This window comes from Drosophila yakuba, chromosome 2L (assembly GCF_016746365.2).
Source record: "Drosophila yakuba strain Tai18E2 chromosome 2L, Prin_Dyak_Tai18E2_2.1, whole genome shotgun sequence".
Taxonomy (NCBI): domain Eukaryota; kingdom Metazoa; phylum Arthropoda; class Insecta; order Diptera; family Drosophilidae; genus Drosophila; species Drosophila yakuba.
In genome coordinates this window covers 10069650-10094037 of record NC_052527.2, presented here as the reverse complement: position 1 = coordinate 10094037, position 24388 = coordinate 10069650, and the positions used below count along the sequence as shown (strand labels likewise).

Below are 24388 nucleotides of genomic sequence, written 5' to 3'. Positions count from 1 at the left end.
CATTATCTTGGTAAAGAGGCACCAGTCTATTTATAATCGAGAGGCATCATCCCAGTTTGTTATGCTTTTCCATTTCCCCTGGACAGGTGGTCCAGTCAGGAACTTGTAAATACATATATATGTAAAATGCTAATGCGTCTGAAGAAAAATGATTTGCTAATTCCCCAGCATCGCTCTTTTCCCTTGTTTAGAATACATACATTTTCATATACACACTGGCTGTTTTTTCAGCGGTCTTTTTGTGTTATTTATTTTTCAGGCATATGTGATTTATAATGATTTATCATAAGATTTGGCTAGCAGGCGCGACCAGAACAACCAAATGGAATCATTCACATTGCGTAGCGGCTCTTTTGTTTGCTTATTCAGAGCCAACTCTTTATGTGTGGAATATTGAAATTTCCGAATGCAGTTTCTTATTTTCTGCTTCAACACTCAATAAATTTAAAAAAGAGCTACAAACTTTATAAAATTCAAATTTCAATCAATATTTAACAAGTGGAATTTCTCTTCCTTTCCAATACATTACAGAACTATAAACATTCTTTACGAAATAAAAGTGCACTGCCTTCAAATCTCTTAGAGTCAGTCAAGTGTGATATGTGGGAGTATCAGTAATTTATCTAAGTGCATTGCGCATTTACTCGACGATGATCGGCCCTGGGTGTAAATACATTATTAGAATTATTGTGTGGATCGGAAAAGAGGAAAACAATAAGTACAAACGTCCGCGCGGGTTTTCTCAACTTTTAGATTTCTTTCATTTAAATAAACTCAAAATTCATCGAATTTTCCGAGCAGACGCACTTTACGTACGCACACAATCGCATTGTGACCACTACAAACACACCAATATAGACACGGACATGACCGATGGTCGAATAGAATATGTACTGAATAAGAAGGAGCATTTATTTCGAAATGTGAAATGTGCTTTTCGGCTTTTCGGCCGAGAAAATTTCGTGTGCGAATTCAGTGCGACTTGGGCTGCTAACTTGAACGCGTTGCAAACGAGAAAACCATCCGATATAAAGAAATTTTCAACTAGAAACTAACACATAGATATATCTATACCATCTAGCTGGGCTGTCTATATATACGAATATATATAGATATAGATACGAGTATTTTCTCTGGCAAAAGTGAGCAATGCGTCGTGCCGCGTTTTAAAAATAGCAAATTACAAAATATCGAAAAGAACGTTGGTGAAAAGGGTTTCAAAGTTTTGAAACAGTGCAAAACCCTAAATTTGTTGCCACACTAACTTGTTTCTATGCATATGCATTTGATAATCGACACGATATTGAACACATTATATTCTATGCATATGTATGTACTTGTGGGAAAAACTATTTCCGAGTGGATCGCTTGTGTCCGTGCCGCAAATTATATAAGAACGCGTGATTTTTGATGCAAAATAATTTTCGATTTAATATTCATAATATAATAATAATTTTCCATAAATTTTTCAGTGTTTTTGTGTGCATAGGCGTCGTTTGCAAAATCTTTTCGTAGAACTTGCGTGCGTTTGGCGAAAACCAACGCCTACGACCAAATCTAATATCGCGATTTCTTCCGACTGGCGGCTGTGTGTAGGCGTGGTGTAAAAGTGTTTTGAAGTTGAACTTGAAATACAAAAAAAGCGACTGAAATGAGTTCTGGGTAAGTTTAAAATGTGGTGCAAGTTGAAGTTACTTTAGTGCTAAAGAAAGCTGAAAACATAGTTTTAGTAATATTTTCGCATTTCTGAAAGGGAACAACAAAATTTACCATAATATTTCTATATTTTCTCAAAAACTAATAAAAAGTATGCCCGATTTTTGCCGGGGAAAATCCAAATGGAACCACCATACATAAAACAGATGTAGATATTTAAATCAGAATTCAAAATACTAGTGCTGACTTGGGAAAAATTAAGTTAAACCAAAAAGTTTGCTCTTTTCAATATTTATTTTTTCCACTCACTTTTAAAGAAGAACGAAAATCTAAGTGAAATTATTGAAGATATATCAAATCTTTTAAAATACTATCGTGGGCTTGTGTTTTTATAACAGTTGGCTTTGTGAGTCTTTTAGGCATTTTGCCCACGACTATTATTCTGACCACAGCTGTACGGGCCTATACTTATCTATAGTCTGAACATCTTTATGATCTCCGCTACAATTAAGGCTCACACATGAGTTTTTGAAGGCCATCGATGGCCTACGCCCACGCCTACACTCGAATCTCTTTATATATTTTTTTTTTTTGGCTGGCCCCATGTTGCACGCGCTTTTTGGCAGGCGACACTTTCGGTGTTTTCCCCTGCTGTTCTAAGCGAATTAATTAATTAAATTTCCCACTTTTCTACAACATCTCACTCGGACCCTGTGCTTTTGCACAGTTTTGTGTTTTAGACCCGGCAGCAGCTGTCTTTTGGCTTTGTCTAGAAGCAATTGGCACACGTGTTGGGTATTTAGACGGCTGACGGCATTCACCGGAAGTTTCCTTCGAAGCCACGCACATCATAAAACACATTCTCAAGAACCTTTCAAAACAAAAAGCCAGGAATTTGGCATAAAATGCATTTGTTTTATTCTTTTCTCGTTCCTCAGACAGCAGATTTTTTTTGCATTTCGCTGTTGACGTTGATGTGTGGCGCATAAATTTTCGGCACCCACGGAAATCCGCGATAATATATTGACAAAATTGGGTCAAGCATCAAGAAAAAATAAGAGGCACTAGGACCTCTATATGAATATTAAATTTCGGACTTTCTTAATTTTCATTGTTTATATTTTCCTCTCTGAAGTTTTGTCTTATAACAAGCTGACTAGGCGAAAGGCAATTTTCCACCGCCTGACTTTTGTCAAAACATCAAGTATACGCCATGTTTAACATATAAATGAAATTTATAACTTGTAAGACGGCCATTCAAAGACTATACGTACTTACAAATTTTACGTGCGAACTTGGAATAAATATTGACCATGTACACGTATTTAAAGTGTTAATGTTTATTTTAGTTTAAATTTTTTTTGCATTATAATGCCTGAGACTGTGATGCATTACCAGACATGACTTTGATTTTTGTCAACGACAATTATTTTCACACTTCTTTGTCGGTTTATTTTTCACTTTTGTTGATTGCGTAAATCAGGTGTGAGTTTATTTATTTTATACATTTTTGCATTTGTAAAATTCGTAAACAGATTTCTTGTCCCAAGTTCAAGTTGGTCGCAGTTGACCGTGAAATTTGTATGCGGTATAGGGTACTAAACTCAAAAGGAAGATTCCCAAGTGGATAAGGCAGAAGAAATAAAACCACACCCATATGACAGTTCAACAGCATTGGGAATCGATTATTGGACAGCGATGTGAATGTACCTAGATCGTTCCCATGATAGTTGACTCACTGATTCACTTTGCCTTTATGACTCTAAATAAAAATTGATTAATCACAATAAATGTGCAGACTGAGTTTTTCATTTATATAGACCAATTATTTTTTTTAAGATTTTAAAACTTCGGCTATTTTTAAAATATGTGTTAAAGTACAAAGTAATTAATTTAAATTTATAAAAAACCATCACATTATAGTAAACAAATTTCCAGGAATTTTTTAAGAACTAAATCCCTTTCTGAACTTATTGCTTAGATTTTTCCACGATTTTTATTATTTATTTATTTTCACGGAAAATGGTTTGAATGTGCGTGATTTATTTCTTCACACTTTCTCCACAAACGAAAATCGAATTTTCATGGTTTGGTTATTTTTTGTATTTTTACAAATCAATAACATGGCAATTTTTCAGCCAGCAACAATTCGAGCTGCAGGAAAATTTTGAAAAATCGAAAAAAGGCGCTGGCTGGATTTTGCTGCCTATCTGACCAAAAACGAGCGACGATGAATGACGACATGTGGTCATGTCGTTATAGGAAAAATATACAGAAATTCGCGCTTGTATGCGCATATATGTACATATATTCCGCAAGACAACTGAATGAGAAATATTACCGCCATCGATTGTGCAACGGGCTTTTGGGGCAGAGTCTGCGTTTCGCTTTCACCTGGGATCGCTGACGTTGACCCAGGCCAGATTAATATAAATAATTGCGAGTACCGACCAGACCCAAACCAAAACCCAAACCCAATCGCTAACCCAACGGCTCCCTGTCTGATGTGCGCATGTCATGCAATCAACGCAGCTAAATGACAAATGCAAAACGAGTTGCACACTCAAGTGGCCGTAGAAAGTGATGAATGGCTTCCCTGATTGCGTTTGTTTTTCTTTCATTTTTTTCGTACGTAAAACTTTTTTTCCGTCGTTCAGATAGTTTTTCAAGGTCAGATACAACAAAAAAGCCAGAAATATCATAGTTTTACACACGCTCGTGCCTTCGGTGGTGGGCGATGATGGGGAAAAGCTACTTTATTAGATTATCCATCTTTGTTTTTCCTTTTACTTTTCCCAAGCGATCGTTTTGTATTTAATGGCGTATAAATTTTGTTCGTTTTATGTTTGCAAAATTAAGTTTCTTATAAATAGCATCGCATCTTTGTATTAGTGAGTGTTTATGTTTCTTGCGTCTCTTTAATTTCACTACAATTTGTGTTAATTTATGGGACTAATCGCCAGACCAACAGGCGTTGATCTAAGCATTCGCTGTTGAGAATAGAATATTATTTAATTTTTAATGATTTAAAATAATTATTTATCCAAATCGAAGATCCTGAATGGAAATAGCAAGAACATAATTTGACAAGTAAAAAAATAGAAATGAAACTGAAACACAAAATTCATTTAATAATAAGGCTATATTGTTTCAAATATGGTTTATAAACAGAATGAAAAACCTGACATGAGAATAGAATAGTGTCCCACTGCAACCAAGTGGGTCACTATATGAAACGAAAGTGAGAAGAGAAAATAAAATGAATTTGTTTTTCGAAAAGAGCACAGCAACATTTAACACATAATTAAAAATCCCATTCTTCACGGCCAGAAGAAATGACTCTAGTATTTTCCACCATCAGAGGCCTGTGGCTAACTAATTAGATGGCCCTCATGATTGATGTCTGCACAAAACCAAATATCTCTGTCTGACCCAGTTTCTGGCCAGCCAAAACAGAAATATTGAATGGATAGGGAAACCAATTTTACTGACAGTTCTTTGAGGAAAGAATATTATTGACAGCCACTCGAATTTCAAGTGTGCGTCAATTGGCGGCGCAGCACTTAAGTGTTTATTGAACCAAATGAGTCACTCAATCGGACACCTTTTGCTAGCCATCCACTTCGAAGGGGTCGGGTTCACCGTGTAGCACGATCTTGACGTAGATCCTCCGCTGCTTTCCGGAGAGGCACAGCTCCCGGATGTCGGTGGCCGTGTAGAGGAGATAGTCCATGTTGCAATACAGCCGATCCGCGCTATCCTTCAATGGACTGTCCAGGGAATTGCGGAGGCAACGCAATCCCTTCTTCTCGTGGGCATGGGACCCGTCGAGGAGTGTTACATGGGCACTCACCAGCTGGGAGGACACTGGACTCACCAGGTAGAACATGTAGGCCTGTTCCGCGTTCAGAACAGGAGGACTCACATAAAGCATCAGTATAATGGGCAAATGGTGGACAATCTGCAGATCCGGAGTAACCGCAAAACTGAGACCCGTCTTCGGGGATCCGCCATAGGCTATAACTCCCATTGCATGATTCCGACCCGGTGTCAATTTATCCAGCTCCACTTCGTACTGCTGCTGCACGTCTTCACCGATCTCGATCATCGAGTCCTGTGGATCGTGACGCATCAGCAGATGGGCCAGCATCTCGAGTGGCGACATCTGCGACTGGCACTTGGTCACTGGACACATCAGCGGTATTCCATAGAGCGCCTCCAGATTCAAATGGGCGTACCGGTTGTTCTTGTTGGATTTTATAGAATGGTTGGTTTAAGCTGCTTTTCTTTCATTTATTTTAACTTACCATCGTTTCGGAACTGTACAAATTTTATTTCTCCAAGTTGTATTTAGGAAATTCGACTGGGAAGTCAGTTATGACAGTAAAATCTAGGGAATGTCAGTGTGTTCAAAGGAAATTTTTGTCTAATGAATGTAAAACTTTTTTACATTTAAAATAATAATTTACTTAATTATATATCCAATATATACCTATTTAAAGTCAACTATTCGAAATTCCTAAATGTGTATATAATTCACTTAAAAATTTAAAGCTAAAGCTCCGACATGGTTAAAACTATATAATGGGATGAAATGAAAGTAGATGACCAGAACTATCTACAATAATCGGTTGCCGATGTTGTCTCTCGACTTTCCCCTTCTTTGTGGCATTTTAAGTTTTTTACTTCGTACAAGTTGTGGATGTCGAGCGGCAAAAGAAAATTATTTTAGCCCAGTCATTCCGCGTTTTAAATTCCTTAACGCTTTCTTGCCAATTATTATTTAACTGAGCACAAAGCAGTCGCAAAAAAATAAAAAAAGACAGGAAAAAACAGCAGAAAAGATAACAACTTATTTGTCTGTCAAGGCTAGTGGGCCACATTTCCGCAGATGCTTGTTCAAATGAGTTAATTAGAGCAAGCCGAGTGCGCAGATTCGATAAAGAAATCCCCCGAACTAAAGATAATGCCGAAGTGGGAGATACCCGCTCTTTCGATTTGGCTTAATCGTGAAAAGCGACAGAAGTAATAAGCAGACGACATGACAGTAGAGTGAAAACAATTAGTTGCACGATAAGAGATGTAGATACAGCCGAAAGATACCAGCTACAGATAAACGAAAGCGTCGCAAAGGCTTTTTGGCGTTTAGCTGGAAATTTGTCGCCATCATCGAACTGCATTGACAGACAAATAAATTGCTCTACAGTCCGCGTGCCAGTCGGCCGTTTGTCAAGCGATCGGTTTTCCTTTTGAGGCACCACCAATACCAGCAAACCCACTGGAAATGTATCTGCAACAAGTTGCCGAACAACCCGACTCAGATGTGCCGTCCAACCTCTGGCGAATCGAACCCGACTTCAATGCGCCTCGAAAGTCCGCTGCGATCAGTCGCCCAGTGCGCTCCTCAGATACAGCTTCACAGATACAGATACAAGCGAACCTACGAGATACTTTTTGTGCGCAGCGCGTGTGTTTTCAATTTAATATCTAGTGAGTGAGTGATTAAAGTCGGATATTATCAGAAAGGCCAGACAAATGCCATCTTAATTTGGAGCAACTGTAGCTCATGCCTAAAAATAATTCAACTGCGTAAGCGTATCTCTGCGAGACGGAAAACAGCTGGTCCACATAGTGATTCTGTTATAGGTTCCCCCAAAAATTTCAGTGATTCTTCTGCGCCGAAGTGAGTCAGCAGCCCATTTGCCGGCTGCCCCTTGTCAAAAAAGGTTAAATTCAATTCCCACAATCGATCGTTGAGTCATTCGACCACCTAGGCTCCAATACAGCACCTTTGTTTGCATGTCCCCTGATCGGCCAAATGTAAATCGCTTGTACAACCCATTGTACTTGGCTGCTTGAGTTGTAACTCTTTGTTCGTTCTGCGCATATCTACTGATACTGATAAGGGCACTTGCAACCTGACAAATGGGTTGCAAATATTTTCATTTCAATTGTCTAACTTCTAAAGCGACTCAAAACAGATCTAGACAGCTAAGAAAGCAGAAGCCAAATGGGAAAACCCTGCCCTTTTTTAATTTAAAAAATAATTATTTATGTTGAACCTATAAACGAAGATCTGATGTGGATTAGATTGGCTGTGGCCTTGCTTAATACCGATTTGCCTGAACCCATTCGCAGATAGAGCTCCATTTGAATGAGAGTCGACTCATTTCCGCGCTATGCAAGTGTAATTCAAGGGCAAAATTCAGATAAAAAAGTGAACAACAAAATAAAGTAAAGTTAAAGTATAAAAACAAGTAAATAAGAGTCCGCGAGCAATGGCCACCTCAACGCTGCAATCTCCGTCGCCGTCGCCATCAACCGCCTCCGTCTCGGCCAAGAATCCACAGCTGAAGCGCGTTGTCTACTCCAAGTACCGGGAACTACTTGGTTCTTATAATGATAAGGCCAATGCCATCATCGACACTCTGCCCGCATATATGGTTCGTCAGGATCGCGGATTTCAGTTCAGTTCGGATCTCCCCGTGAATGCCGCGGATGCCAATCGGAATGGCCTGGAATCGTCGTAAGTCCGCTATATCTAAATATATATATATATATAAATGTATATATAGATAAATGTAGCTAACTTAGCTAAAATGCCAAGGCAAGAGGCATTTCCAAGTAAATATTTATCGCTAGATTAGCTCAACTGCGGAATGTGGGCGGCTGGACGGAGCACCCTGTACTCCCGATCTACCGATCTGCGACTTCAGGTCCCAGCTATTTATAGCCAAGACGGGCGGACAATGACTATCATTATGTCATGTTGCATGTGGCAGCTTTCAAGTTCTTACCTCTTCTTCTACTTCTGCTGGCTGCCCTTGATCTTGAAATATGCGCGGCCAGCTGCAACTGCAGATTCTTCTAGGCAACGAGTTTGCTTTTACTACAGGGTAGTAGGGGGTATGATGGAACTAGACTAAAAAATATTAAGAATATGTTAAATATATTCAAAATGAAAAACACGAGCTAATAATACTTACAATTGAAAATTACCATTCGTAAAAATGTATTTTCGTAAAGAATGTCACAGAATGTAATTGGTCTGAAATAATGCAAGAAGCAGTTATATATAAAGACCATATACGATATAAAACCATATAAGGGATACCAACGAGTCCATCACTCAGATTTCCAGTGCTTTCCAGAAGACATCACCCGTATCTTGTGGATCCACCCGGTTCCCAGTTAGTTGCAAATGCCTTCAGATGCATTTTTGCACGCTCATTTGCATGCGAAAAGGCAAAATTAAAGTCGAACACTCTACCACAAATTAGAAAAGTGAAAATGCGAATCGCACAGATGTTTTTCCATCATTTAAATTTAAAATTGTGATTTTTTTGTTACTATTGCGTGTTTTTAACTCACGCATGAGCAGCTGCGAGTAGAGGATTTCTGCTATTTTACATTTATTTTTGGCAAATCATAAAGCCCAGTCATTAGTCAGTAAAATGGATTTGCATTTATTTATAGAAATGTATGTTTATTTAAGGCAAAGTGCAAGTGCATCGCATTTGCATATGATTCACAAAGAAAATAAGTAAACTTGTGCCAGTTAATTAGTCATGTTGCATTATGATTATAGGCGAACTTTGTATGCTAGTTGATTGGTTGTGTACTTGGTTATTTCTTCCCGGTTCCTCTAAAGTTTTTTCCTGGTGCTCTGACATTTTAATTGCCAAATCTGTCAGCGGCTAGCAAACAGTTGGTGGTCTTGTCTTGTGGTCAATTGCTTCTTACCCGCATCCCCGAGTACCAAGTACTGACGCCATGTACCCGCCAATTGACGTCATCAGGCGGCATCTGTGATTTTAGCGCGTGTATCTTTAAGTTTTTAACAATTCTTTTGTTTTCAAAAAAAGTTGGCATCAAATTTTTTAGTTCACTGTGCGTGACGATCATTGGAATTGAGTGAAATGAATGGGATTTATATTTGTTTTGGGGTCAGGAAATGTTTAGTACATTAAACTGACATTTTTCCAGGTTTGTCACGGCGTTTAATAACTTTTTTAAGCCAGCCCAATATGGCAGCGCGCTAATGTTTAATACAGAAAAACAGTTAACAAAACGGTTGTGTAAGCTGCATTTCCTACTCGGCCATAAAACACCCGATCTGAACTGAACGACCTCTCAATTTTGGGCACGCCTCGACAATTATGGAAGCAGTTGATGCTATTAATTCGCACATAATCAATGGCAAGTTCAACAAAAAGTGTCCCAACCTGACTGGGCATATGTATCCATAGTTTTTGTTTTCCAACATGCCTATGTCTATAAGGAGCTGACGGCATTTCTTCGACCATCCCAAATATGGGGGTAATTAAAGATTTGTTTTGTTTCGATTCGATTTAAATGCGATTTTCTGTCACTAACCGCAGGGAGTTACGTCATTTGCATTTGACTTTGATGCACGCGCTCCAATTTGCATGTAAGCCAGTTGTGGGTGAGTTTCGCAACCGTTTTCCCACACAACTTAACCTTCGCATTTGCGGTTTCCAGGGTAGGGTGCTTTTTGTTTAGTTCATTTATTTCTTTATAATTTGGCGAGACCGCAGAGTTTTGGCCGTGTCAACTTTATGGAACAACTGCCAGGCATCACCAGGCATCACCAGACATCACCAGACATCACCTGTTCCTGTTCGCCTGACCCACTTGGATGCGAATCGGCGACATCATCCACGCACACCAAGCTCATGTCAAACGAGCCTGACAACTTTTCAGAACCCGATCCCGAACTCCATCACTTTCTTTCGGCATAAACGGGCTTTCTGGTCGAGCCACCGTTAACGAGAACGTACATATATTGTCGCCGAACCTCTTCGATTTTCGCTTTTAATTAGCGAATTGTAAACGTTTAACGCATTTAAAATAAGCAAATTATGCGGAGAAAATTCGCAGCTGACTGGGAAGTGGGATGCTCGTACATGAAGACATATTCAACGGGACTGGGAAAGTGCAAACTAGAAATTTTCACAAGCTTAATTAGGCATTAAATAAAGCCAACTTTACAACAAATACAAACAAGAAATCACAATCGTTGTCCAGCTTGTATAAGATCTACAGTTGTGATAAACCCAAACATATACGATGATTTATTATTAAAGGGATTTAGCTACTCTAATTATTTTATTCCCTATTACCTACGTATGTTTGTCTTACGAATTTAGTATATTGAAACTAATTCAGCCAATTTCAATAGACCTCTTTATGGCTGTGATACCACAATAACTTCTCACTTTCAACCTTTCAAATTTGGCACTTCATCGGTCGCCTCACCTTTTATGGACGGTCGTCCGTAACAACTTGAACTCACTTTCCCCCTTGATCGTTAAAAAATCAAAACATTGGCTCGTTGAACTATCGATGAGCGACTAATGAGTCGCAGCAGCGGCAATGAAAGGAAAACAATACAAGAGCGAAACAATAAATTAGAAAGATTTAACAAAAATTATGATAAATAGCCCCAACAAATTGGAGAGGAAGTCAGATTAGCATGACTGCTGCTGGGTTGCGAAAAAATAATACAACGTTACCTAAAAGATTAAAGTATTGTTAATGCGTATACCTTTTTGAAAGATTTTGGATTGTATTTATAAGGAATTATCATAATCCAACGGACTTATCGTTATCAGAAAACTCGTGTTTCCATTTTCTTTTTTATAATTAATAAGATTATGAGGATAAGTAGTGTGTACAGAATATATCTTACTTACAAATATGGAAAACAATATTATGTTTTCGGAACAAAGGTAATCTTGATTAATTAATCTTTTTTAATCAGCAATTTTGCAAAAATATCTTTCAAATTTCGAGGCACTGGTTAAAGAATAACCATCAAGGTTATTTTTAAACATACTTATGTTGAAATATCAAGTGGTTCACAGAGATTTGAACATTGTTTTCCTGCAGGTATGGACAGCGCGGAGGAGGCGGATCCGGAAACGGAGGCTACGAGGCGCCCGCATGCGTGCAGAACGCGATGATGACAAAAGACAAGAAGCCCTTCACCTACACGCCCGGCGGCATCGATCTCTCCCAGATCCGCTCGGAGCGGATGGCCAAGCGGTTGGCGCGCAATGCCCAATCGGAAGGAGCCAACGGAGCCGCCCAGCAGAACAGACCCGCCCAGCCACAGTCGCCAGGTGGTGCAGCCAGTGCGATCGGAGCCGCTGCCATGGGCATGCCGTTCCAGGTGCTGCCACCGCCACCACCACCGCCGCAACCACAGTCGGGTAAGAATGGCACCCAAGGTGCTAGCGCCGCACCCCCACCACCACCCCCACAACAACCCAGCACATTAGCGCCACCCACTGGCCGTCTGAGTGCACCCGGTTCTCCGGCAACGGCGCGCAAATCGCCAACTCCACAGCGTTTTGAGCCGCCGCCACTGGGATTCCGGCCGGAGATCAAGATACCGCCCAATCCCATGGCTGCGCTCCGCAAGGTGGCGCCGCCCGTGGAGAAGAACACGTTCTGGAAGGACGAGTACATTAAGGATCGCTCCAAGAGTCCCCTGCCCGAGGTGGCAACTGGCGCGAATGGAGGATTTAGCAGCGCACAGACATCCGATGCAGTTGATGGTGAGCAGAGCCCCCAAGGATTTGGCTCGCTTTACTTTTTGGGTGGTTTTGGTTCTGGTTCTGCTACTGATCCCGATACGACTCATCACACATCGCCAGCTCTTACTAAGCGGTTGAGGTTGCTTCTTCTAAAAGCCCCATTCGACTAACCAGACATCCAAAAGGCCTTACAAATAGGCTTACAATCCTCCCACTAACAGCACTAATAAACTGATCAAATTTAAACGGACTTTCGGTTAACGAATTATATTTCTTTTGTTAAATTTAGGCCCAAGACCATCTGCAGCTAGCGTTGAAAGCAGCTATAGTCCTTACACACCGACGCAGCAAGTGCCGCCCGTGGCCAAGAGTCCACCGGTGCAATATCAACAGCCAACGCCGCCGGCAACACCGCCGCAACAGCAGCAGCAGCTGCAGCAGCAACTGCAACAGCCGGAGCAGCAATCTGCAACACGTTCGGAGTTCCGCAGTGTGCCCATGCCAACATCGCCAGCGGTGAACGTCTACACACGTCAGACGGACAGTCCGAGATCGCCTTTCGAGCCACAGCAGCAGCAGCAACAGCAGCAGCAGCAACAGCAGCAGCAGCCACAGCGATCCACTGAGAGCCCCTTCCGGTTTGCACAGCAGCAACAGCAACTGCAACAGTCTCCGCAACAACGTCCACCAACAGCGATTTCGCCGCTGGCTCAGGTGCAGCAGCAACAGCAACAGCAGCTGCAACAGCAGCAGCAACAGCTCCAGCAGCTGCAGCAACAGCAGTTCCAGCAGCAACAACTGCAGCAGCAACAACAGCAGCAACAATTGCAGCAGCAGCAGCAACAATTGCAGCAGCAGCAACAGCAGCAACAATTGCAGCAGCAACAGGCAGCTCAATCAGTACCATGGCGCACTCAACGCGCTCAGCCTGGAGCACAACAGCAACAGGAGTCGCATCCACAACCCATCTACAACAATGTTCAGCAGCAACAAAGATCTCGCGATGTCTTCAGTCCGGCAAGGAATGAAACACCGGCAGCAAACACGTTCAATTTACAGCAGCAACAGCAGAACTTTGGCACTCAGCAAAACCAATTTGGCGGAGCAGCAAAGCCGGTGAGTGGTCTATAAAATTGTATATGATTATTTATTTTACTCTTTTTAAAAGCGACTTGCTCTAGATCTGCAATGCCACTTTTCTCAATATTTAAATTGCCCCACATATGCTTGTGTTATTTCCATATCGAATTGACCTTTAACTATATTACTCATACGCCATTGAGCATCATTGTGCAAGCCTATGAGTGGCCTATGAGTAATTCCTAAGTATACCGGACGCTGCTAATTTGACAAATACCAATATACATGTTAGGTAATATTAAATGTATTCATGTTGATACAATGCAAATAATTGGAACGCCTAAAATCAATGGTAATCTCTTTTCGCGGAAGCACATTAGGATATTTTTAAACCAAAATCTTTGAAAGAGAATCCGCGAAACACGCATGAAAATGAGCATTGAATGCATTTACCAAGTGCAGCGTCTAAAATTAGGCACAAGCAAAGGCCAAACACGAATTTTGAACTTGAGGAAGCTGGCTAGCGCGAATTTCATGGGAAAATTTTAAAATCAGACTAAACATGTTAAGAAAGTATTAGTGATTAACAAATGCTAACTAAATGTTGTACTATTTTTCCCATGATTTTCAATTTATAGACCAACGTTGGATCGCTTTACATAGCTCCATTGGCCCAGCCCACTGAACCGCAGGCCCAACGAATCCTTTTGCAACAGCAGCAGCAGTCATCTGCTCGGGATTCTCCGATGCGCCAACTTCCACAGCAGCAGCAGCCACAGAACAACCAACCCATGCGTTGGCTCAGCTCACAGCCGGCTAGCAAGGAGCAGGCTCCATGGGCTCGTCCCGAGGAGAATGGCAACGTGCTGCCCTCCACCTTGCGTCAGACCACCCCGGCACCGCAGCCCCAAGTCGTACCTCAATCGCAGCCACAGCAGCAGACGTCCTTCTACCAGCCGCAGTTGGTCCAAGGTAATGGCTATGGACCAACGCCGATTACTGCCGCTCCCATCAGTCTGCAGAACTTCGGATCAAATCCACAGCCTGGAGGACTGCGTTTGCAGATCAACTTAAACACCAATGGCAACAGCAGCAATAACACAAATCAAAGTGCTCCGCGGGTGAGTTTAAAACTGAAACATTTTGTCAAGAACGTGCCCTACATCCGACGAGTTCATGCCGGCACATGGTGTAATACAATCATATATCACTCGACAAGTTTCCAGAAATATATTGAAAAAATAAACAGTGCAAGCTTTGAAATGTTCTGTTGAATTTTTTTTAATTTCATATATAATAAAAAACTTTATTTTTAGGAGCGTATCATACCGATAACTCTTGAGCAGACGCCCACGTATGCCGCAGCCCAGCCCAACTTTGGTGGTAAGTTTTCAAGACAGCATATTGCTTTTTTGTTTTGTACAATATGTGTGGCGCTTTCCTAAAACCCGTAAATGTTTGTGACTAATACCCTACGTAGTTTATTCCCACCCCAAACCCTTCGAAACTCCCGTGCACTCTCCACTCCAAAGGAATGACTTTCACCCGTGTATGTTTTTCCCAAATCCCCGCTCTCGTCCAAATGTGTAACTCTCCAACTTTTACATCAACATGTGTCTATGTATACTCTTTCTTTCCCACGAAAGCGCCTGCAGGTCACATAATACGCTCAGCTAATCAATTTGTCGATCAAGGTTACCAGAACTACCCACCTCAAGCCCAGCGAGTCCTGTCGCCCAGTCAGCCATTAAGTGCGAGTAACAACACCAATGGGAATGCGAATGCCACCCGGCTAATCCCGATAGCCATCGAGGGAGGACGCGGTGGTCCAGTTTCCCAGTCGCCAGTGCTGCTGCAAAAGTAAGTCCGCTTTTGTTTGCGGAGGATTTTACCTTCCGTCGGCTATCCTTGTGCTTTACCAACACCAAACAATTGGCCCGCACTAATGCGATTTAATTTTGTGCTTTTCTACCAACTAAAACAACCAACAACTACTTAGTGGCAATTACAATTTATATGTGCACCAGTGTCCGCTCGAGGCGGAGATCCTCTACAGAAAGAATCGTCTCAGGTAGTTCGAGAGCATTGTGCCCACCAGCGAATATTGAACCACATCAATACCTCATGCCATGCATTCTTCTATATGTTATAATCTCAATTCGAAACTGAAATTCCTTTCACTTTTGGAACGATTTTTTTTATATATTGATCTATTAAACATAGGAACAGATTCTGTTGCGCTTTTCCTCAGAATATCTGTATCTTTGTGCGCAGTACAAGCTATGTTTTTAAAAAGTGTATTCTTAAAAGTATCATGAATGTTTCAAGTTTATAAAATAAATGCTTTTATGAATTTTCCTAATGCGAATTAATTTCGTATCCCAATAATATATAAGTAGATTAAAAGTAAAATTGAGTAGCTTTTTTCGCATCATAGTTAACCTCATACATTACATTCGCTTTTTTGCTTATAGTACAGTTTCGTACATTTATGCAAAATTTTACAAAAAATTGGTTTCGTTAAGTACCAATCATAAATCCAAGACAAAACCTAACCAATAATTAAAACGTTTCGTTCGCACCAAACAAAATCGTTGTAATTTGGTTAATTTCAGACATTTTCGATGGCATGCTAACCAACAACCTAACCTAACACACGCCTATATCTACTTGCAGCGATCCACGCTCACCGCCCATCCAATCAAAATCGTTTAGAATTTTGCAAAAGATAACCGACACCGTGGACGACGGCAGCGGGAATGGCGATTTGCGGCAGGATCTGCAGCAGACGCCCCAGGAGGCGGAGCTGCAGCGGCCGCAGTTCGCCCGCCAGATGAGCGCCCAGCAGGCCAGGAATAGTCCAACCATCGAGCAGATGCGACGCCTGCAAATCGGACAGGATCAGCCGAATAACAATCAGCAGTCGGGTACGCCACTTACTTGGTCCCCGCAAGGTGAGATCCGATAGGCTGACCTCCTCATTGCTCCTCGCCCATCCTCAGATATCACTTATTATACATAATACCGTACATAGCGGTGGGTAAGAGTGTAGTTGTGGTGAAAGATCGTAATCCTTGGGGAGTGTCCTTGGGTCCTTGGGTAACCTTCTACTAACACCTAAAACCGCTTTTAGCCACAGAGCACCTTCTGGTTGATAGAAACTAACCAGCTTACTGTGTCTGTCCTGACTAGACTCGCTAGAACTGGTGCTATGCCAAAATTACGCAGCACTACTAAGTAGAAACCTAACTATATTATTAAAAAATTCCTTTAATTAGTTGGCTTTAGTTTACATAGTAAATGTTTATTTCAGGTAACGGCGTGTCAGCTCAAAATCGATTTACGCAACAACGATATGGTAAGAATTAAGTATGGATACTTTTTAACACGATGAAAGCACGGAAAATTTAATACTTTGAGTAAAAATCGAAAAAAAACTTAAATTAACTTATTATTTTCCTTTAGATACCCCCCAACAACAACAACAGCAATATGTGCCGCCAAGTGAACAGCAAGCTCCGGAACCCAAAAAATACACAGGCAGCGCTATACCCAGTCGATCATTCAAAATTCTACAGGCAATGACAACACCTGAAAATGCCGGTAAGTACAGATGTGCCAAGAAGCCAATGTGCCGACTGAAACACTTGGAAGGATAAATCGTTTTCTGAAATGAAGTTACAAGACTTAAAACCAATACATACTTCAGACAAAAATCATGGCTGTATATATACTCAGAAACCATAGAGCATCACTAATCCTACTGATCACACGTTCACTCAGAAACAAGCACATGGAGCATTGCACCAAGGATCGTAATTTTTATAAAAACTTTTTTGAGAGATTTCACCTTTTTTGCTGAATGGTGTCCAGACACTAGATTGACCTAATCCCAATGGCTTTTGATATTAATTTTGAGCATCCCACAACATTTTGCTTTTACTCATGCGCCATTTACTTGTACATAGCTCGCTTTACCATTTAACCAATCAGTTATTCAGCTCGCAATTGATCGGATCAACCAACATTTTGTTCGCACTCTCACCGTGTCTATTTCTCTTTTTCTTCTTTTATATTTGATAACCGTGTACCACAAAACCGACCTCAGACCATAAAATTCACACCGAGCTGGACTCGGATTTGGAAAATGTTGAACTGAACGAATCCCCAAACAATAATAATAATAATAACAGTAACAACGGAAGTACTGAAAATAATAATAATCATAATAAGATTAACAGTAAAACCAATAAACGTCATAGCTACACATCATCCACATACACAACCACACCCTCATCATCATCCTGCACAGAACCCACCACACATTCATCAAACTCATCTCTTAGTTCGGATAGCTCTTGTCCCCCACAGCCACCCCGATCGCAATCGGTTCCACCCCAGTATCCCTATGCCTTCGGGTATCCGTATCCGTGGTACATGCCTCCACCTCCACCAGTCAATGGTGAGGGAGCTCCATGGCCATATCCCTATTCATATCCACCGCCACCCCCACCACAATCGATGGATGGCAAGCAGGCAGAAGGATTTCCACCATATCCCTATTACTACCCATATTATCCGCCTCCCATGCCGCCCTATGGACAACAACCTGGGGAAGTTCAAATGCCCCCCGGCTATCCTCAGTTTCATGCCATGCCACCCTATGGTCACCCGTATCCCTACCCAGTGGCTCCCAGTTACAGCCAGAGTTCCACAGAAGAGAGCAGAGCCAGCAGTGTTCTACCGGATATAATCATCACTCCCAGTACCGATGATATACCCTCGCAGGTCATTATGAAGCATCACATCCGAGTGGAGCCACGAGAGCCACCAAAACGGGCGCACTCTGTGGAGATAGAGGAGGTGGTCAGCAAACCGAAGGCCCGAAATATTTGCACCAACAATCACGAGGTCATCGATGTGCTGAGCCAACGTCTGGCCAATATCAACAAAATTGCCAGTGGGAACACCCAGGCCAATCTCTCCAAGCAGCTGCAGAAGAACTATGCAGGTGAGCAAGCCAAGGAGCTGGGCGAAAGATCCCCCAGCGAAAATGCCTCCAACTCGGATAGCCAGTCGGAGGAAGAGAGCAGTGATGACGAAGAGGATACCCCTAAGCTGGGAGCTCGTCCCGCTCCCTTGCAGTCCATTAAGTCAGTGACAAATGTGCAGGTGTACAAAGGTAAAACACTGGAACAGCATTTGGACTCCGAGAGCAGCGATGATGAAGAAGATGTGACTACTGCGGATGAAATGTACGATGAGGAGGAACAGATCGAGGAGGAGCAAGAGGGATTGGTCGAGGAAATGGAAGACGATTACATCGTGGAGGAGGACCTAAGCGTTATATACGAGGAAGAGAGCGAACTGGAACGCAGCAGTGAATATGCCAAGACAGTAATTCGAAAGGATGACTCCCGATCCACTTTAGTTGATGATATTGAAAAGGAAATCGAAGATAATGATGATGATGACGACGAGGATGATGAGTCCAACTCGGTAACAGTACGTTTGCCACTTCGCTTCTCCTTCAGTCGCAGCTCTAACGATGAAAACATTGCCACTGTAGAAGTCGGTAAGACAACACAGATCGAAGAAAAACAACCCAACATTGTAAGCTCGTTCAGTGTGGCCAAGGTCGAAAGTGATGATGAGGATGATGACTGTGAAGTCAGTGTGACCATCAGTTTGTCAAACTCTTCGCGCTCAAATTCAGTGGAGAAGGTTGCTCAACCCTATCGGCCCTCCAATGCATATCCAGTGGAGGATATAAGTACACCCATCAAAACTAGTGAAGAAGACGTCTCCACCTCGTTCTCACTGGGTATGCGCAACAAATTTATGGGAGAAACAACTGCCAATGATGTAACTAATAATATATCCCGGGATCAAGCGAAACCAAAGAACGATGTTACGGAAGTTGATAGCTCCCCGAAAGAAGAATTCGACTTCTTTGCCACTTTGATGGCCACCAAAATGCAGGCTCAGAAAATGATGGAGCAGTCTAAGAACTTTTGGAAAACTCCTGACTCTAAGCTAGTAGAAACGGAAGCTGAGAAACCAAAACTTCGACCCAAGGAGAATATTCCTGAGGCAAAACCACCAAGACCCATTTCTGGTGATATGTCCAAGACTCCGGCTTCGCTGGAGGCAGCCAAGAATAGCTTCTGGTCCACCTTTGCTACGACATCAAAGGAAACCGAGCCCAAAGAGCAAGAAGATGCAGCTGAGGAAGTCGACTTCTGGGCAAGCATAGAAAAAAAGGATACCTCTGATAAGGAAGAAAAACAGTGGACCAAGAAAAAGAAGACCGTAACCTATACCCCTTTGCAAAAAGAGGCAGTGACTAGGGTGGAGCACTGGACAACAACATTTAGGGCTCAATTGGAATCGTTACCAATGCCCCAAAAAGCCGAGGTGCATTTTGTAGTTGAGGAAAAGCAAAAAGAAATTGAACAACCGCAAGAGGAGACTCAGGGAGAAGAAACGGATTTCTGGGGATTAGTAAATCAAGATAAGATGGAAAACACAGTCAGTGCAACCTGGGAACGTAAAGAATACAATTCAGAACCTCCTCAGAGAGTGACAGAACAACCCAAGCAACCAGATGAGGACGTTGACTTCTGGGCCAACATTGAAACATCTGGTACTTACGAAGATGAAGAAAAGCCCAATGACATCACCTATGAACCCACAAAGTATCCTGCAGAGCCCCGCGAGGTGGATACTGATGAGGAGATTGACTTCTGGGCCGAGATCGAAGCCAGACGCAACCCAGCAGAAGATGACGACGAAGATGTCACTTTCCATAGGTCAGCAACTTTCTGGGCTCGCAAAGAACGACAAAATTCTATAGAGGAAACCCCTTACAAACCGGTGGAAATCAAAGCCTTCAGAGCAAAGTTACCCGATGAAGCAGCGGTAGAAATTGATGTATGGGCAACCCTAGAAGCAGCCAGAGGCCACGAGCCCGAAATTGTTGATCCCGCGGTGGAAGAGGAAAAGGTTCTTGCCGAGCAATTCGAGGAACTTGAACACGAGAGCTCAGAGGAGGAGGAGGACGATACGGAGGAAGAAAAGGAGCTGGAGCAGAAACCTCGGGAAGAAGTCCAGGAAAGCAATCTTAGCCATATGGACACCATGTCCCTGGCCTCGATGCATGAGCCAGCTACAGTTTATACATGGGCCCAACCACCACAGGAAGCTGATGATAATGAGGATGAAACCGATTTCTGGGCGGACATGGAAAAGGAACGATCCAAAAAAGAACAGTTCGAGGAAGCTGAACAGAAACGGCACAACTACCGACAGGCCATGGCCTTCTTCAACACCTCGATCGATGGTCAGCAGTCGCCTCCGCAAAAAAATGCCAGTCCCAATCGCAGCAGTGTTATCCTGGAAGTCGAAGAGCCACAAGAAGTGGACCTGGGACCACCCGGTGAGTACCAGTTAGTAGGCGAGGATGGCGTCATCGTAGAGGAACATAAGCCAGCGATAACCGAATCCGAGGAAGAGGAGCGAGGTGCTGCAACTCCAACCAATATGGAGCCCCAACTACCAGAGGTCTATGTGGAGCCCGAGCCGGAAGTGAAGCGCCTTGTTAACGGACTTCCTGATCTTGCCGTGGAGAAGTTTAGCGAAACACCCAAGATATCGGTGCGTGACAGGATCAGTGCCTTTGAGGTTATTCCGTCGGCAACAAGCGATGGCACTAAGGGATTACCAAAGCAATCCCTATCAGTGGATAGTGCCTATGGTAAGGGAACCCTCTCGCGAAACAGCAGCACTCAGCGTTCCGAATCGGAGATCGAGGAGGACGACTCCGGTGTAACAGACATGAATCGTCATCTGTCTGAGACGGACACAGAGTCCGAGAGTTTTCCGGAGCTGCGCAAGATGACCAGCTACCAGCGGGCAGCCACACATTCCAGGCTCTTTAAGCTGTTGCAGGACGAAAATGATGTTCCAGAAGCGGGAGTTCAAACCGCCGATGAATTTCAGCTTAAGCCCAGTCGCAGGAAGATTGTCCACAATGTGTCCATTACCAGGCGCCAAAATCCAGGAGCTCTGAATGACGCGGAGACCATGACGCAGCGCAGAGAACGACTTTCGCTGCCGCTTCGTAAGAATACGAGCATTGATGCGGACAATCCCTCGACGCCAAATAGTCCTGCCTCCCCCATTATGGGGCCGTCGACCAAGAACCAACGCGTGGTTAGCGATAAGTTGGTAAATGAATTGGTCCAGAGCCTGCTCCTCAAGAGCGACAGTTCGCATTTGAGAAATCTGCCCATGGAACGCCTTCAGGCGGCCGCCAAACAAGCCCTCGTGGAGGAGATGGACTCGGCACAGGAGAACAGTTCGCTGGACAGCACGCCGGCTCCCACGCCCAAGCATGATAAGGAGTATTCCGACTACTACAACAGCTGGTGCGAGGCCAGTGGCAGTGGCGACGATGTGTTGCCCTCCAAAAGCTTCCGTGCTCTGCAAGATCCACGACGCAGTCCTTGGACGGTGCGGTGTCCGCGAGTTCTCAGCTCCAAGACGATAAACCGGGACTTAGCCCGGGTTACAGAGTCACCGGAAATAGCCAATGGACGGGGCAGCAAAAGTCCCGAATGCTTTCGTCAGAACTCACACTCTCAGTCTCGGGAACGATCCGTAAGCAGTTGGCGAAGAGTTTAAGATACGGCAACGAATTGCCATTTGTATATAACAGGGCGGGTCTATAGTCTTTAGCAGGGATGTGGGACCGGCTCAAATGGGAAATTGAATCTCTGGAAGAGATTCAAGAATCGAACGAAATATAAAGCGAACTTAAATCGAAGCAGGAGATGTTTTTTAGTAACTCATTTCCTATTTCTGGTTACATATTCCAGTATCTAGGAAGTTGGTCTGGAAGCTAATCTACAGAGCCGGATTTCACTCCCGAACTTCTCGTAAACTAAGAAACTTCTGCATTTGGCCGAAAGAGACACTGCCTCTGGGAATGTGTGATATAAAAGAGCCAGCTTTGCATTTCTCATCTCACTATCATCGAACTACTCATCCACATTGTACATTTTGAATATCGAATACACACAACACATTAATAAACTAAATCTAATTAAACATGTAAATAAACCAATTGAAACCAATGAAAGGAAATCGTTCATTCGTTCGTTCGTTTGTTACCTCAGTAAAGCGCAATACCAAAAACCAACCAAAATCATTTTCTAAACATACATGAGTATTTTAAAATTTGTAAGCCGTAACTCATGAAATCGAACCAAATAACAACCAGCATATATAAAACTGAAAAAAATGAAATTCTATCAAGCGCCACAATAAACAACAATATAAAAACCAAATTCATCTCAACTCAATGATTTTGTAAAACTCGTTCAAAATCCTAAGGTACCTAAAATTGCAATTATTAAAAAATTACCCAAAACCAAGTTTTAACTAATTGAATGTTTTCATAATATTCCAAAATTTGTCCTCTTTCTATACTATGTATTTACTATTATTTTCGCCGCTGTTTGAATCTAATTTTGTGTGCCGTATTCTTTTTAATTTGTCTATAAAAATATTTGCGATCTTTGCGATTGAAGTCGAACAAATTAACTCAGGTTTGTATGCGAAAGTAAAAACCAAATAATTTAAAGTAAATATTATGAGTAATTGCATTACCCATTTCCCATTTACTACTGTTCAACGAACGCCAAATATTTTTGAAAATACCCTTTATATCGCAAATACTTTTATTACACTATTGTAGTTCCTTCCCCAAATGCTTCCTAAAAAATTGAGCTTGGAGAGCAAACTCCACCTTGCAAAGAACAACGAATGAAGATTACCTTATTTGTTGTTAAGACCATAAATAAATACTATCGAAATAATGGAGTGGAAAAATATAAAGTGAAAAATTGTACAATATGACTTGTCGAAAACTCGTTCGTTACATTAACCATTCATGAGTTTACAAATGCATAATTAAATGTTTCTTTTTCTTATACTCGATAACTATAACTTGTTTTATACACACAATAAGAAATAAATATTTTTAACAAACATTAATCGTTAACTTTAATAATGACAATGAATGGCTTTTACCCCAAAACTTAAATTGAATTGAACTTAATTGAATGAATAATACAAACAAAAGTTTACAAAAAAGGTGAAGTTTTCTCTCAAAATTGTTTTGGCTGCCTGGCACTTGCACTTCCTCAGTTGCTGCTTCAATATTTCTTATTTATTGTATATATTTTTATTTACTTTTGACGTTTACTTTATATGTAAGTCTGAACCTGAATAAGTGTTCATGGCCAAGTCAAGACTGGAAAGTTTTCACAATTTAGTGTTAGCTTTATTTGTTTGTCTCTACCACTTAAAATCATTTTAAAGTAACACTCCTCTTGGTTTAATCTTTTTCAGGACCTGGTCAATCGGATCTATAATTATTTCTCAACGCCATAGAAATCAATTATAGCAACTCAACAGCATCATACAGAAATCGAAACGAAACTGAACGTTAATCAGATTGCTTGTTATAGTTATCTAGTTTAAGTACCAGACACTCTTAAGGATCGCCACAATCAAATAACTTGGGAACGGGAACAAGTTTTTAGTAAAATTTCTTTACACTAACTAACATCATTGTAACTGAAGAGGAGAGTTTTTTGTTGAACGCGATTTGGTAGCAGCACTAAAACTTCTAACCCAACTACGAAGCAAATAGCGAAAGCGAAAATATACTAATCCTAAAATTTAAGATGAACAATGCAGGTGCAATGAGGTAACAACGAAACGAAACAAAATACAAGAAATCGACTATGCTGATATGTATCCGGATAACACGAAAGCGCACATCAAACACGACTAATAATATATTAAACATCTTTGTTACTTGCGAACATTATTATTTCATTTATGAATATTCTCTTTTGTTTGTCATCAATATTTATTATTTTACTCGGTTCGTATGCATACGAACTCTCTTCACATTTATTTGAATATTATTATTTGATACTTAATTAAAATATATTTTGTGTTGTACAATTTTATATGCAGTAAACATTTTTAGTAAATAAAGAAGTAAAATCAAGAAA

The 24388-nt window shown here is 41.7% G+C and overlaps 2 protein-coding genes across 13 annotated transcripts; one reads left to right on the top strand and one right to left on the bottom strand.

Annotated features, from left to right (window-relative positions):
* The first annotated feature begins 961 nt into the window (after positions 1–961).
* Positions 962–24388, top strand: LOC6527479 (putative mediator of RNA polymerase II transcription subunit 26). 12 transcript variants are annotated; one of them, XM_039371000.2, is made up of 12 exons: positions 962–1142; positions 1473–1662; positions 11569–12239; positions 12508–13334; positions 13937–14419; positions 14615–14681; positions 14945–15158; positions 15298–15369; positions 15975–16252; positions 16612–16656; positions 16764–16901; positions 17407–22692. In XM_039371000.2, the coding sequence occupies exons 2-12, from the start codon at positions 1652–1654 to the stop codon at positions 21981–21983; spliced, it is 7383 nt and encodes a 2460-aa protein (XP_039226934.1). In that variant the 5' UTR covers positions 962–1142; positions 1473–1651; the 3' UTR covers positions 21984–22692. The 12 variants fall into 12 exon arrangements, with proteins under 12 accessions (XP_039226934.1, XP_039226935.1, XP_043062777.1 ...); XM_043206842.1 differs by lacking the exons at positions 962–1142; positions 1473–1662 and adding an exon at positions 7745–8182 and having other exon boundaries at positions 14954–15158; positions 17407–22693; XM_043206841.1 differs by lacking the exons at positions 962–1142; positions 1473–1662 and adding an exon at positions 7747–8182 and having other exon boundaries at positions 17407–22693.
* Positions 5183–6120, bottom strand: LOC6527478. Its single transcript, XM_002088532.4, has 2 exons — positions 5964–6120; positions 5183–5902 (listed from the first exon to the last, which is right to left on the bottom strand). Exons 1-2 carry the CDS (start codon positions 5964–5966, stop codon positions 5267–5269), a joined length of 639 nt encoding a protein of 212 aa, XP_002088568.1. The 5' UTR covers positions 5967–6120; the 3' UTR covers positions 5183–5266.

Excerpts from the sequence above, each read along its gene's own strand:
- LOC6527479 (XM_043206841.1), top strand. The coding sequence starts at position 7,935 with ATGGCCACCTCAACGCTGCAATCTCCGTCGCCGTCGCCATCAACCGCC. Across the intron at positions 15,159-15,297 it reads TCGCCAGTGCTGCTGCAAAA|TGGCAATTACAATTTATATG; the intron begins GTAAGTCCGCTT and ends ACAACTACTTAG. Across the intron at positions 16,253-16,611 it reads ACTTACTTGGTCCCCGCAAG|GTAACGGCGTGTCAGCTCAA; the intron begins GTGAGATCCGAT and ends TGTTTATTTCAG.